Here is an 11,548-nt window from a genome sequence, read left to right as displayed (position 1 = left end):
GGGTTCTGGTCCATCCGGAGCCCCAGTGGCTACAATTGACCGCCTGGCCCTTGAGAGGGGTCATCTGAGGGACGCCAATTTCTCATCGTGGGTGATTAGAACAATAAAGGCCTATAGGAGGCAGTCCACCATGCGGAAAAACAATGCCACATGGCCCACCTTTGTCACCTGGTGCCAGTCCACAGACGTTGATCCTACCTCTGTCTCCGCCCCTCATGTCCTCATGTTCCTTCAGGATGGCCTGGATAAGGATCTCCCACAACACTGTCCGCAGGCAGGTGGCAGCTCTATCCACTATGCTTGAAGGGGACTTCGCACCACGGCTCAACACCCTGTCATCAAAAGGTTCCTTAAGGGCGTGGCCAAGATCAGACCCCCAGTGATCCATAGGTTTCCCACTTGGGACTTGTCAACAGTCCTTCGGGCTCTTACCAGGGAACCCTTCGAACCCTTAAGATGGGTTAGCCTACAATTCCTAACTCTAAAAGTTGCCTTTTTAATCGCTGTAACTTCAGCAAGACGCATTTCTGAGCTGAAAGCCCTATCCTCCAGGACTCAGGTCCTTCTTGATTTCTGCCCAATCCCTCTGGGGATAGGGAATGCTTGTGGCACCATTTAGATGTTAGGAGGCCCTCCGTATCTATTTGAAGCACACCTCCTCCTTCAGGACAGAGGCAATATTTGTCTCCTTTCAACCAACAACCTTGGGTTACTCCCTCTCTATTATCGGTAGGTGGTTAAGGACAGCCATAGCTAGGGCTTACGAGGCTCAGAGTCTCCCTGTGCCGGCTGGCGTTACAGCACATTCTACAAGGAGCGCCGCAATCTCAGTGGCTTGGTCCACCCAAGTGCCCATAGAAGACATCTGTAGGGCAGCTAGTCTGGGCTTCACCATCACCCTTCATAAAACATTATAGGCTGGACACGTTCACATCAGCTGAAGCATCCTTCGGTCGAAGGGTGCTGCAAGAGATGCTGTCCACTTCGGGAACTCCGAACCAGTAAGTTCCTCTCGCCAGCTCTGGTGTGTCCCATTCCTGGACCCTCCTTCAAACTACTCTAGAGAACAGTTGGTCCTACCTGAACTTCCTTTCTCAGAGTTTTGCAGGAAGGTCCAGGCCCCACCCTAGTATGGAGGTACATAGTTAGACCAATGAAAGGGGAGGTTACCTTTGGGGGAGGCCTTCTCTCATGTTTTTTCCCAAATCACTCCATGGAGCTGTGACCTCGTCGAAAATGGAACCAAGGAGAGGGTCAGAGAAGCGTGGCTACAATTATGACTCTCTGGGCAGATTAGGATTGGGTAATCCTATTCCCGGACCCTCCTGCAAAACTCAGAGAAAGTAAATTCAGGTAGGACCAAGAGTTTTTCTCTTTTCTGATCCTGCTCCATCCAACAAATTCACAAGGGAGTATGTTTACCCCCAATGGGAATTTTACTTCCCCTTTCTCCATCTTGCAGTCCCTCATGTTTCCTAAAATTGCTCTAAGGAAAACCCTCGATCCTCAACTGTAGTTCTGAAGAGAAGTTTCAGGATAAAGTCATCAATCTCCAACTTCTCATAATCGTGTGTGTGTATTTGTGTGTATGTATGTGTACTAAGATCCATGTTGATACTAGAGCATGTTTATATTCTTTGAGATCCTTTATTTATGCCCGAGAATAGAGGAATGCCTCTTGGTAAGAGCAGGTAAGTAAAAATATGTAACCAATGTCAATTTTCTTTTTAAAAAAGGAATAGTAACCTGGATTTTTTTCTAATATGTAAAATTTGCTTTCATGCAATGCATAAATTAATCATTTATGTACCCCAGCTATTGAGGTTAATTCTGGAGGTTTTCAAGAAATGTTTGGACAACCATTTGTTCAAGATGGTATGAAGATACTGCTCTGGGCAGGAGGTTGAACTAGAAGAAGGCCTTCCAAGTTCCTTTCCAGCCCTATGATTCTATAAATTAGCATTGACATGTGTAAAACAATTTAAGTTTTATATAATAAAATATTTGGCCTAAAATACACACATCATCTTTTAAAATTATTGAAGAGCATACTACTATATAATCAGTTAATGTAGCATTGGTATATTGGCATAGAGTTTTCAGCAGTGGGTAGATACCCGGTTCCCGGTTTACATTTGACATATAAAGAAGATAGTTTTTTTGTAAAAAAAAAAAATGACCTAATAGAATCCATACAGCTAAGCAGTTCTTGGTCTCTCCAGTGCCTAAACTCCTGTGTACAAAATCCTGCGTATTTGCCTTTGGTGCAATTTTGGAAGAAAGGTTGAACATAAATGTAACAAAAATATTTTTAAATAGGCTATGTAAAATAAAAAAGAAACCCCTTCAAAGCCTAATTATTTATCTTGGTTAAATCAAGACAATCACAGATAATGATTTTTCCCAAATCTTTGGCTGTATTGCAATGGTTGTTTCAATTTGTAGTACCAGCTAAACATATCCTATTCATGGGTTAACAATATATTTTTACCAATATGTGTATTTTAACAGTATTTATCCAACATAACAAAATAAACTGCAATTTGTTATATTTTTTACAAAACATTTTATAAATATTTTTACAAAATGTATACAAAGCAATTTCAAGTGAGACATACTATACAAATGAAAGTTTTTAAGCAAATGAAGTTCATATTACATTGACAAAAAGTGACACATCCTCTTTCAGTAAAGTCAGTCTGTAAGGCCTCCCAAATCTAACAGATCAGTTATGCTGACCTTGTTGAATCAATTTTGTTATAATTGCCATCTAAAAATGTTTTAACTTTAGACAATGTGGAAAGACATCAGGTAGTCAAGAGACCAAATCTACAAAGCAGGTAAGCACAAATAAATGGCCTTCACTGGATTCAGGACCATGGGCTGCATAACAAATTCACACTTTGTTTCTTTACAATGAACAAAAATATCTTTACTGCATTACCATTTAAAATATTCAGAACTCTAAAACCAAGTTCAGTTTAATAAATAAAATACATTAGCTATCCCAGGTTAATTCAGCTGAACTTCGTTCAGTGGGTTCCCAGCACAAAATCCTGGGATAAATATAGGTATGATTTAATCCACATTGATGAAGTGCATTTCAGATGTCTTGGCTAAGACGTTATCTAAAATTAAACTCTCACCTAAGATTCAAAACATATACACTTTATTTTGGTATTTAGGTTCAGAATATTCTGTACATACAATGGGAACTTTACACTAGCAGGTAAAACCAAAATAAGAAGTTGTACAAATGTGAATATTTTTGTTTTACATTTCCAATCAGATACTAGTTAAACTAATTTATGTGACTGGTGCAATATACACCCTGCTTTCCAAATTACCTCATTATGGTTACAGTTCAATTATGTTTCCTTCACAAAACCTTGAGGGAAAAGCATCTTCTACTCTCTTTATATTACTTAAAAGAAACAAATAATTAAAGCCATCCTTGTAAAAAATAAATTTGTGAAAATTACAGCTATTTAAATTATGGTTGCCATGAAGTGTACAAAATCGTAAGTCTGTGACTTTAAAATCACATACTTTTTTTTTAAAAGGAGGCAATAAACTCCATGTTTCTATTCCTAGTATATGTGGATTATACATTAACTGTTGTTACCCTTTTGCTGAATTAAATAGTTTATTAATCCATGGCAATGTGGTCACAATACAAGGATGGTGGTATGTTCTGTGTTGAATAATATAACAGAATACAGTTTTGCATTACATTATTTGGAATAAAGAAAGGAAAATATGACTCTAAACAATTCTGGCAATCTGACTGACAACCAGTTCGTCATTGCTATGTAGCAAAACTACATAGGGCTTTACAGCTGAATGCAAGAGAAAGATCCCCATCAAATCAGGATCAGCAAGTCCTCAATAAATTTTGAATATTTCTATAAAGAGAAGCTGCAGACAAAGTGTCTTATAAATCACAGTTCTCTGTCCTTTTGAGCAGGCATAATTGTATGAAACAGCATTAAATAAAGCTTGTATAATGTTTTCCTTAAGCCTGGCAACCTAAAAGGAGAAATTTGTAGATTTAAATAATAAAGAAATTTACATTATCAATATGATCACCAGCCAAATGCAAACCATGCATGAGGTTCCTTTGGCTCTAGATTATGAGTTATATGCGTTTACATATAATTTTGTTATTAATGTATAGAAATTTAACTTTGGTTTGTATGTGTTTTGGTAACATGACCACTGCTGCAAATGGATTAACATTCTGAACAATTAGAAGCAGAAACAACCAAAATAACACTGTCCTTTAATTTGTTCAGATTAAGGCTATTACTCCTTAAACTATAAACATCTACTATAACAACACAATTTTTAAGTAAAAATGCTTGTCATACTTGGTTTAGAAAAACATTATACCATTTCAGAAATATTTAGTTGATTATATCCAATTATAAAATACAAAAGCTTTTGCAGAAGAATCAATGTGTCAATCAAAAAAAAATTTTTTATGTGTATGGTATGTGCATGACTACTTTATAGCCTCTTTTTAAAATTTCCCATCTACTAGCTTTTCTAAAGTTTATGTTTATTGTTCCATACCACATTGTAACTTAAACTCTACAATGTCATTCTTCTGAATTATATTGGTTTCTGCTTATGGAGCAGCTGAATAGCACTTGAAGTATAAAGCTCTGTAAACTCTGCTTGTAATTTCTCTGTTTACAATTTTTTCTCTATTACTTGTAAACCTGACAAAGACATTTCTGTAAAGAGCTAAACTCTAGAATTTTTAACCACAGAGATTTAAATCTTGACAGGAGATATAGAGAGCATTTTTCTTATTAAATGTCAATTATTGACGGTATTTAATACACCTCTTAGTAGACTGTGATTGTCAATACCAGTATACCACATTATGTAGGGTTTAGTAAATTAATGTTTCATTAAGCTGCAACATTAAAACTGTTTATGCAAGCAATGTAATCCGGTGGTTAAGAGTGTAACACTCAGCCACAGATCATGATAAAGATGTTAGGAATTTTCTGTTCCATATTTTATTAACCAAAGTTTTGTCATGTTGCCAACTTTGGATTATCCAACCCTAATTGTAGCTATTGGAAAGCCAACAATTGTAAATCACAGTTCATGAATCCGGTTTAATTATTAATTATAGATTCAACCTCAGGCAACACATTAAACTATAGTCTAAAATAGAAACAAAAGCTTCTGATCTTACCAGTGCAGTTGAGTTGGAAGAAGAGAGGGAAGGGAAAGGCTCACCGAGAATCATTTTTAAAATGGTGAAGAACATGGTTAAAAATTACATTCAATCACAGCCAATGAATAGGCCTTACCAAACAGCTTTCTCTTAAGGTTTTACATTACTGGATACCTCACTGTAACCACAATGAGTATTGCTCTCAAAGAAAAGAACCTACTTTAGAAAGTACACGTCAGGCTGTACTTGTGGTATCTTTCACATTTGTTTCTAAGGGAGATTTGTCCACAGTACTGTAACTATTAACACTCTAAGATACTATTTACAGCAGCTTCTAAAAGAGAGTCAGTTTCTACAATGCTTTCACTGTGGTCTGGAATAAACTTCTCCAGGCAGTTTTCCTGCGGAGCAATAAGTAAACAGTTAGGATACTCTAACTCTAGAGAGCCACCAGCAGCCGCCTCACTTTGTGGCTGCCTTTCAGTCTTTTTCAGTTCTAATATATTTTTGAATGTAGTTTCTAAACTCTTATTGACAAGCAAATCCTTTTGGGGTTTTCCAGAAACTTTCCAGTTGTCTGGTGGCAAATCCATATTCTTTGGAGAACTCCGAGGAGTTTTATCTTGGAGGGAATGATTATATGCTGTTTCTGAATGAGAATCAACTGTATTCCAACAGGTTTTATTATGCGTACCACGATCTGCATTTGATAAGATTTTAGATGAATGATCTTTAGAAGCTAAAGAATTTTCATTCAATTTGTCAAGACCTTTAAGAGCGATTTTTTGTTCAGAAGGAGCCGTATGTTGGCTTGAAGGAGAGCAGCTTTCAGAAGAGCATTTCTCAAATGTTAAAGCTTTTGCAAGATCTGCTTTTTTAACAGAAATGTTTTCTTGTGGTGGACTCACAATATTGTTAGGCACTACATGAAGTTTGTTGCACATTAAAGACTCTGCTGTGCTTGACTTGTCTCTCATTTGGGTATTAGCAGTCTGGTTTGGAAAAGTTAAAGATTTGCTAGTTTGATGATCACTTTCATGAAGCTGCGTGTCATTAGCACTCTTGTCTAATTGTGTGGATGAGCAACAAAAGTCTGCCAGAAAGCCATCTAAAAATTGGAAGAAAAAGTATTTTAATATTACGTTGTTGTACGACAGAAAGACATATTCTTCAGTTTTTTCAGACCTGGGATACCGATATCTACCCAAAGTGGAATTTCGGGACCAACTCCTTAAATTTTATTTTTATCATTCAGCTGAAGGACACAAATACTACGGTAAGCCTCATTTAAGTCACAACCAAGACATAAAGAATAAGTGATCTGCTAAGTAAATCATACAGTGAAATATTGTACATATTAAAATATGGTTTTAGGTTTCAGATTGTAGCTTAAGTGGAATTCTGGTTAGTTTAGTGTTCAGTGTGAATCACAATGAAAAGTGTTGTAACAGAATATCTTTTAAAAAGAAGTCAGAATGGGAAGAAAAGACCTATGAAATCCATTTGGTCTAGTGGTTAAGGCACCAGACTGCAAGCCGGAGACTATGACATCTAGTCCTGGGTGGTTGTTGTGGGGAAAAATAGGAGGGGAAGATGCATTGGATATGTTTGCTGTCTTGTGTTATTTATAAAAATAATAAATGTGGGATACAAATAAACAAATAACATTAAGTTAATATTACCTGACCTATTAATTATTGCTGGACTTATTAACTTTTGCTTCACTGTAAACTAACAAATGCCTTCTGTACCTACATGCACATTTTTAGAAAATAAACTAATATTTAAGAATTTCAAAATATTTAAAATTCGTGTTGACATTTGTTCTCAATTGCATTCATTAATCTCTGCAGCTTACAACATTTCTGTTCAGAATTAGCAGAATATTTTCTAAGTATAGAGATAAGAAATGTACTTGCAAACAGTTCTTTTTAAAACAAATTACATCATATTTTACAAGCAAAAGTGATTTAAATATTGACATTTAGCAAAACAAATTTTTGAATATATGAATGCAGATGTATCAAAATCACGTTTTGTATCTGCATCCTTCCAACAAACATATTGTTTGGGAACGTGAAGAAGAGACAAACAGGTGGTGGGAGAGGAAAGGATTAATAGCACAACAATATAGGCTACTGCAATACACTGTTATTTACTTATTAGTGTGAATAAGGATGCATTAAGGGTCTTAACAGCCACATATCCATCAAGAATTATACTGAGGATATGTTGCATTCAATTGGCAAGTAAAACAAAATGAAAAAGCAGTGGAATAAACAAAAGGAGTCTCATATCTAGAAGGAATCTCAGTTTCTTACCAGGATCAACTATTGCAAGACGTTTATCCCGAGACAGAGCTTGTCTTTCTTCCTGGTTAAACATCCTGTCAATCATTACCATTTCTGCTGAAGGATTTATCCTCTGGAAAAGAAAACAAACAAACAAAATCAGCTACTATATTACAAACAAAAAATGTTACTCTCCTGTTTTCTAGCCAATTGTTGAAATTATAAGGAAACCATAGTAATATCATATCGTACAATATAGTACAAAAGAATACAACAAAACAGAATACATAAAAACAGAACTCTGTCTGTTGGGAACCGAAGAGCCTTCTCTGCTGCAGTGCTTGCCCTTTGGAACATCTTACCCTCTAAGGTAAGATCGTCCCCCACCTTCCTATCCTTCCACATAGCTGGCTGGGGAATTCTGGGAGTTGAAGTCCACAAGTCTTAAAGTTCCCAAGTTTGGACACCCCTGAACTAGGGGATAGCTCAATGCTGGAGGTGGCTGCTGAATTGATGGCAGACTTCTCCTCCCCCTCGTTCTCTGCTCTCTACCCATCCATCTCTTTTTTTTAAAAATCATATGGTTGTATTTCTCATTATGGTCTCTTTAATTGTTTTTTTATTGTTCTATTATCTTACTTCTGTTCTGTTCATTTTCATTTCTTCCTTTTTATTGTTGTAAGTTGCCAAGAGTAGTCCCGTGGCGAGACAGTTGGCATATAAATCTAACAAATGAATAACCTAACAGTTCCAGTGATTGCTGCACCCAATGCTCCTCCAATGGTCACAGGATTACCTTTCAGGCACATGGCAACTGGCTCGCATTTACAATCAGCTGCAGCGTCGCACAGTCAGTTTCCATGAAAATGGATTTTCTTAACAGCCACATGGTTCACTTAACAACCGGATGAGTTCTTTAACCATCATAGTGATTTGCTTTACAGCCATCATAAAAATGGTCATTAAATCATTTAGTGACCCACTTAACAACTGCAATGACTTACGACCAAAGGAGAGAGCAAGGAAATGCGGCAATGGTCAAAGAGGATGTGCGAGAGAGCAATACAAGTTGGGAAGGGTGCAAGCAGCCAACGTGGAAAGAGTTCAGAGGGGCCGGGGAGATGCACGGGTGGGGGAGACTTCCCTTCTAGACTACCCCCACTGACTTTCCAGGGAAGCCACCAGGGAAGATTGTAACTGGGAATCATGTGATTGAATGAGACTGCCACTGTTTGTAGGGTGAACCAAGTTTCCTGACTGCAATAGCATGACTGCAGGAGTGCTGAGTCTACTGGAACTCCGAGTAGTCATAATCACCATTCATTCAACACCACTGTAACTTTGAACAGTTGCTGAACAAATGGCTGTAGGTCAAGGACTAAATGTAGTTTGACATGGGAGACTGTAGCAAATGAGGACTGTGTTCTACAACTAAGAATTTCACACCTTTGTAGTGACCTCAATTAAAACTGCATGCTACTTACAAATGAAAGAAACTTTGAAGCCATCTTATATGTTGGAAATTAATCAACTTTGCTTCCCTTGACCTATTATATTTACATCCCCGTATTAATCACATGGTTAATGTTACAACTACGGTAGTTTGGACTGAAAAAACATATATAATTATTTTTCATTTGTCTTACCATTGCATCTTCCAATAGAAGACATCTGTATTTATTTAGCATTGACTGTGTTCTCTTTAGAAGCTGTGTTGCTGCAGATTCGAATTCATTATCCACTGAAAAGGCATTAAAATATATTTAGATAGTAGTTTTTAAACCCTAAAATATTTATAATAAACCTTTTCTTCCATTTTCCATTATATGTATAAAATACAACTTATAAGTGCCTGCCCGCCTGCCCCCCCCCCGCCTCCCCACCATAGATACACACACATCTTTTTCAAAATAGTAGAAAGGGAAAAATACCCTTCCTTAAATCCTCTTCAGTTGGTGGTGATCCCTGGCACACATGATACGAAAGAAGTCTCTGGACTGCATCCCTTAAAGATCTGAATTGACTTTTGTCAGGAGTTACAGCCTGTGCCTGGTCCTTCTGTAATTGCTGTAGAATGCTAGTGGAAAAAAGGTAACTATCAGTCATTTCACAATAACATCTGGAATAATTTTGCAAAATTTGTGAAGTGCAAAATTTTAAAAAAGCTAAAATGTATATTGAAAGGAAATAACTTACAAGGCTCCTTTGGTTAATTGTTTTGCAGCAGGTCTCTTTTGTCCTACTATATGACCATCCACCTAGGTCCAAAATACATTTCTTTACATTAGGATAATCTTTTATTAAAAGAAACTACGGTTTTTACATTTAAAAATGCTGTAAAATTCTGGTGAATTATTTGTATAAACTGCATTAATATGAATTTGAACTTTTAATGTGTCACATATGAAAATAAATAAAATGGTTTATATGTTATTGAAGATAACAATTACAATCTTAGACACCCTTGTCTTTCAAATGTTTCAAAAATAATCCTCATCAATACCAGACTAGGAGGTATTATGTAGCCTTTAGGTAAGAATGTTTAGACTGATAGATGATCAGAGTAAATAATACATGGGATGCTTGGAATTGTTAGAATGGTGTATAGCGGAAGTCAGGGGGAGGTTGAGTGGGAGGTGGGGGTGGGTTAGGGTGGAGGGTGGGGTAATATATATGCATAATTAAACTAGAAGATGGGATTAACGAAATATTGTTATTTTAAGAGAAATTTATATTATGATTTATACATGTTTAATTAACTTAGAAGATGGGATTAATGGGCTATTGTTACTTTAAGAGAAACTTATATTATGATTGTTGGGAGGTGAGGGGGTACAATATGTGAATGAGTAATCTATTTTAAGACGGAGGGAGGGGAGGGGGTAAAGTATTTGGTATAATATTTGAATGAGAAATTTTTGGGGGGTTGGGGGGAGGGGAGGGGGTATAGTATCTGTATGAGATTTACATTGTATGGTGGGGGGGTTAAAAGGGGGAAAATTTGTTTGTATAAAACTTTTTCAATAAAAAAAAAAATCCTCATCAATAGGGTATGCCTGTATAATCAAGCAAAAAATCAGTCTGTACTTTTTATAGTGTGATCCAAGGATTACTAAAGTATTTAAAATTTATAATGGCAAATGCCACCAAATATCTAAATTATTGTTTAGTTTCATACAATTTCTCTATCATTGATTTCCTCACAAATTTCCCTTTTCAAGATTATTGAATTCAAGCAAATGACAGCAAATATGCTAATGCAGTGTTCCATGACACAATATTTTATTATTCCTGTAAGCAAGATTACGCCAATATATAACCTCTTTTTATTTTTTATAAACACAAAGCACAAAGTTCTGTTGATAAACAAATAAAGCTGTTTGAAATAGACAGGATTATGTATTATGGTATTGTTTAGCCATATAATATTTAAAGTGATTGAGATATAGTGATAAAGAGATTTACAAATGTACTATTAGATTTCTTCACAAAGCTCCCTTGTCAAAAGATAAGAAAAGCAGGTAATTTTTTCCCCTACCTGCACATTTGTTTGAGCAAGTGATGACCCTGCTGTTTTTTCCTGGTGTGGTAACACTGTTCCTATAGGTTGTTGTATGATTTTGGCTCCAGCATCTTGACCTGTAAATATACTCACTATGAAGATTCTTGATATTACACAAAGCAAACATATTTGAATCTTCCACTTAAATATATATCATTGAAAGATATTAAATAAATTGTCACTAGGAATGATTTTATGCAACTATTTCAGACTAGCGGTCCCCAGACTTTCTGGCTTGGCGGTCTGGCACCGGGATGAGGAAATGGTTCGGGCGGGTGAGCATGCATGTGCATGCAGCTCCATTTGTGCTTCTGTGGCCTGGTTCCAATAGTGAGCCATGGCTTGGAGGTTGGGAACCGCTGTCTTAAGACTATAAAATATACGTAGTCCTTGACTTACAACCACAATTAAGCCCAGAATTTTGGTTGTAAGTGGTTGCTTCTCTCTCGTCCCACCATTCTCGAGAAGATTGGCCTCTCTTGCCCCAGCCCTCCAGGAAAT

At 36.6% G+C, this 11,548-nt stretch overlaps 1 protein-coding gene across 5 annotated transcripts in view; it reads right to left on the bottom strand.

The window, feature by feature from the left end:
- Nucleotides 1–2,059: 2,059 nt before the first annotated feature.
- Nucleotides 2,060–11,548, bottom strand: part of BICRAL (BICRA like chromatin remodeling complex associated protein) — a 28,631-nt gene continuing 19,142 nt past the window's right edge. For all 5 annotated transcript variants that reach the window (XM_081944212.1, XM_081944216.1, XM_081944214.1 and 2 more), the window contains exons 7-12: nucleotides 11,024–11,124; nucleotides 9,682–9,743; nucleotides 9,417–9,562; nucleotides 9,132–9,226; nucleotides 7,516–7,618; nucleotides 2,060–6,302 (exon numbers count right to left, since the gene is read on the bottom strand). In XM_081944212.1, the coding sequence (XP_081800338.1) occupies nucleotides 5,497–6,302; nucleotides 7,516–7,618; nucleotides 9,132–9,226; nucleotides 9,417–9,562; nucleotides 9,682–9,743; nucleotides 11,024–11,124 (1,313 nt within the window). In that variant the 3' untranslated portion in view covers nucleotides 2,060–5,496. The remainder of the gene's footprint in view (nucleotides 6,303–7,515; nucleotides 7,619–9,131; nucleotides 9,227–9,416; nucleotides 9,563–9,681; nucleotides 9,744–11,023; nucleotides 11,125–11,548) is intronic.

Source organism: Natrix helvetica, assembly GCF_964273705.1.
Source record: "Natrix helvetica genome assembly, chromosome: 2".
NCBI lineage: Eukaryota > Metazoa > Chordata > Lepidosauria > Squamata > Natricidae > Natrix > Natrix helvetica.
The sequence above is the reverse complement of the archived record's forward strand: the minus strand, read 5'-3'. Positions and strand labels throughout refer to the sequence as shown.